This window comes from Seriola lalandi, unplaced genomic scaffold (assembly GCF_002814215.2).
Source record: "Seriola lalandi dorsalis isolate HSWRI2012SDOR001 ecotype SW California unplaced genomic scaffold, Sedor1 jcf7180002003762, whole genome shotgun sequence".
Taxonomy (NCBI): Eukaryota; Metazoa; Chordata; class Actinopteri; order Carangiformes; family Carangidae; genus Seriola; species Seriola lalandi.
In genome coordinates, this window is record NW_019474417.1 from 1 (window position 1) to 1,688 (window position 1,688).

Here is a 1,688-nt window from a genome sequence, read left to right on the forward strand (position 1 = left end):
AGTTGTTTGGAGTCAGAAATAACTTTCTATGCCAAGTTATGTCTCACGTCATTAAAACAGGAGGAGCTGACGATTTAAAGCAGAATTTATCAGTGTTTGTCATCTGTATTTGATATTAAATTTAAAGTAATGACAAAATGTTTTTTCATCTGATCAGGTATTCTCCCTTTGGTATTGCCTGCCTGATCTGTGGTAAGATCATTTCCATCAAGGATCTGGAGGTGGTGGCCAGGCAGTTGGGCATGTACATGGTGACTGTAATTATTGGCCTCATCATCCACGGAGCAATCTTCCTGCCCAGCATCTACTTTGTTATCGTCAGGAAAAACCCCTTCACCTTCTTCCTGGGCATCTTCCAGGCCTGGATCACTGCCCTGGGGACAGCCTCCAGGTCAGCATCAGGATGGATGGATGGATGGATGGATGGACGAATAGATGGAGGCATCTTAATATTTACACAATTCTGCTTTTCCTTCCAGTGCTGGTACTCTGCCTGTCACCTTCCGTTGTCTGGAGGAAAACCTGGGTATTGACAAAAGAGTCACTCGTTTCGTGCTGCCAGTCGGTGCCACCATCAACATGGATGGAACTGCTCTGTATGAGGCTGTGGCTGCCATCTTCATTGCCCAGATGAACGGTATCCACCTTGACCCAGGCCAGATTGTCACCGTCAGGTCAGCAAACACTTAAGATAGTTTGTCTTTGTACTTAAAATTTGTCAGAGTCTGAATTAGCTGATGTCATTCACACTGTTAAATGGAAATCATACTATTGTTACGGGTATAAGATGTAAGTTGAAAGATTTGGTGTTCTTTCCTGCCTGCATTCCTGTTTTGTATGAAATTTTAGACTTGGTATTGGGAAATGATGAGATCTATGATATTTCAGACATCCATGTATGAAAATAGGCTTCTTAAAAGGACTCTTCCCTCTAAGATTGATTTGACTGCACACAAAAGTCAGAAAAGCTATTCTTAGTCATAACACTCAGAGTCGTAATTCACTCTATTTCAAGAGGGTTTAAATGGCGCCCCGAGGATACAGTTCAGCAAACACAGTTAGCTGTTAATAAATGAGGACAAACACAGCATGGAGTGTAGAGGCACTTAACAGTGAACAGAAAAGCCTCAGTTGATCAAAGTGGCTGCAACTTTAGAGAAGAAATTTACAGGAGAGCAAACAAACCACCAGGAAGAAGCCACATGTGCCAGTGCTGTATTTCACGCTAAGTAGGAAGATAAATACAAACCACTTGCTGTTTCTTGAGTATCTGGAACTAACTTTGCCAAACGCCCTTTTGTTAATAGTGTAAGTCGAGGATGGATGACCTTCAGTCTGACATTTTTGCAGCATATCAGTCTATTAAATTAAACATCCTATCTCTCACATTTAAACCTCTCTTCATGTGCGATGGAGGACCCACTCTAGTGGTCCTCAGCTGTTGCTCTTCACACAAGCACCATAGAGAATGAGTGTCTTCATCTGTGGCAGTGAGGTGCTGCGATTTCACATTCACTGGCGACTGAAGTGGTGAGGAAGGGTTTAGAGGAGGGTTGTGGAGGATGTGGTTAGGTGTAGTGGGTTTTGAGAAATGTGACTGAGTGCCCCTTTGCTGTGTCTTCATCCAGTTTGACAGCCACACTGGCCAGTGTTGGAGCAGCCAGTATTCCCAGTGCCGGCTTGGTGAC

The 1,688-nt window shown here is 43.5% G+C and overlaps 1 protein-coding gene across 1 annotated transcript; it reads left to right on the forward strand.

Moving 5' to 3' along the window:
• Positions 1-137: 137 nt before the first annotated feature.
• Positions 138-1,683, forward strand: LOC111667866 (excitatory amino acid transporter 2-like; the record flags this gene model as incomplete). The annotated part of the gene is made up of 3 exons (XM_023423724.1): positions 138-391; positions 480-674; positions 1,629-1,683. Coding segments are annotated over exons 1-3 (504 nt in total), but the record flags the coding sequence as incomplete, so codon positions are not given.
• Positions 1,684-1,688: the final 5 nt, after the last annotated feature.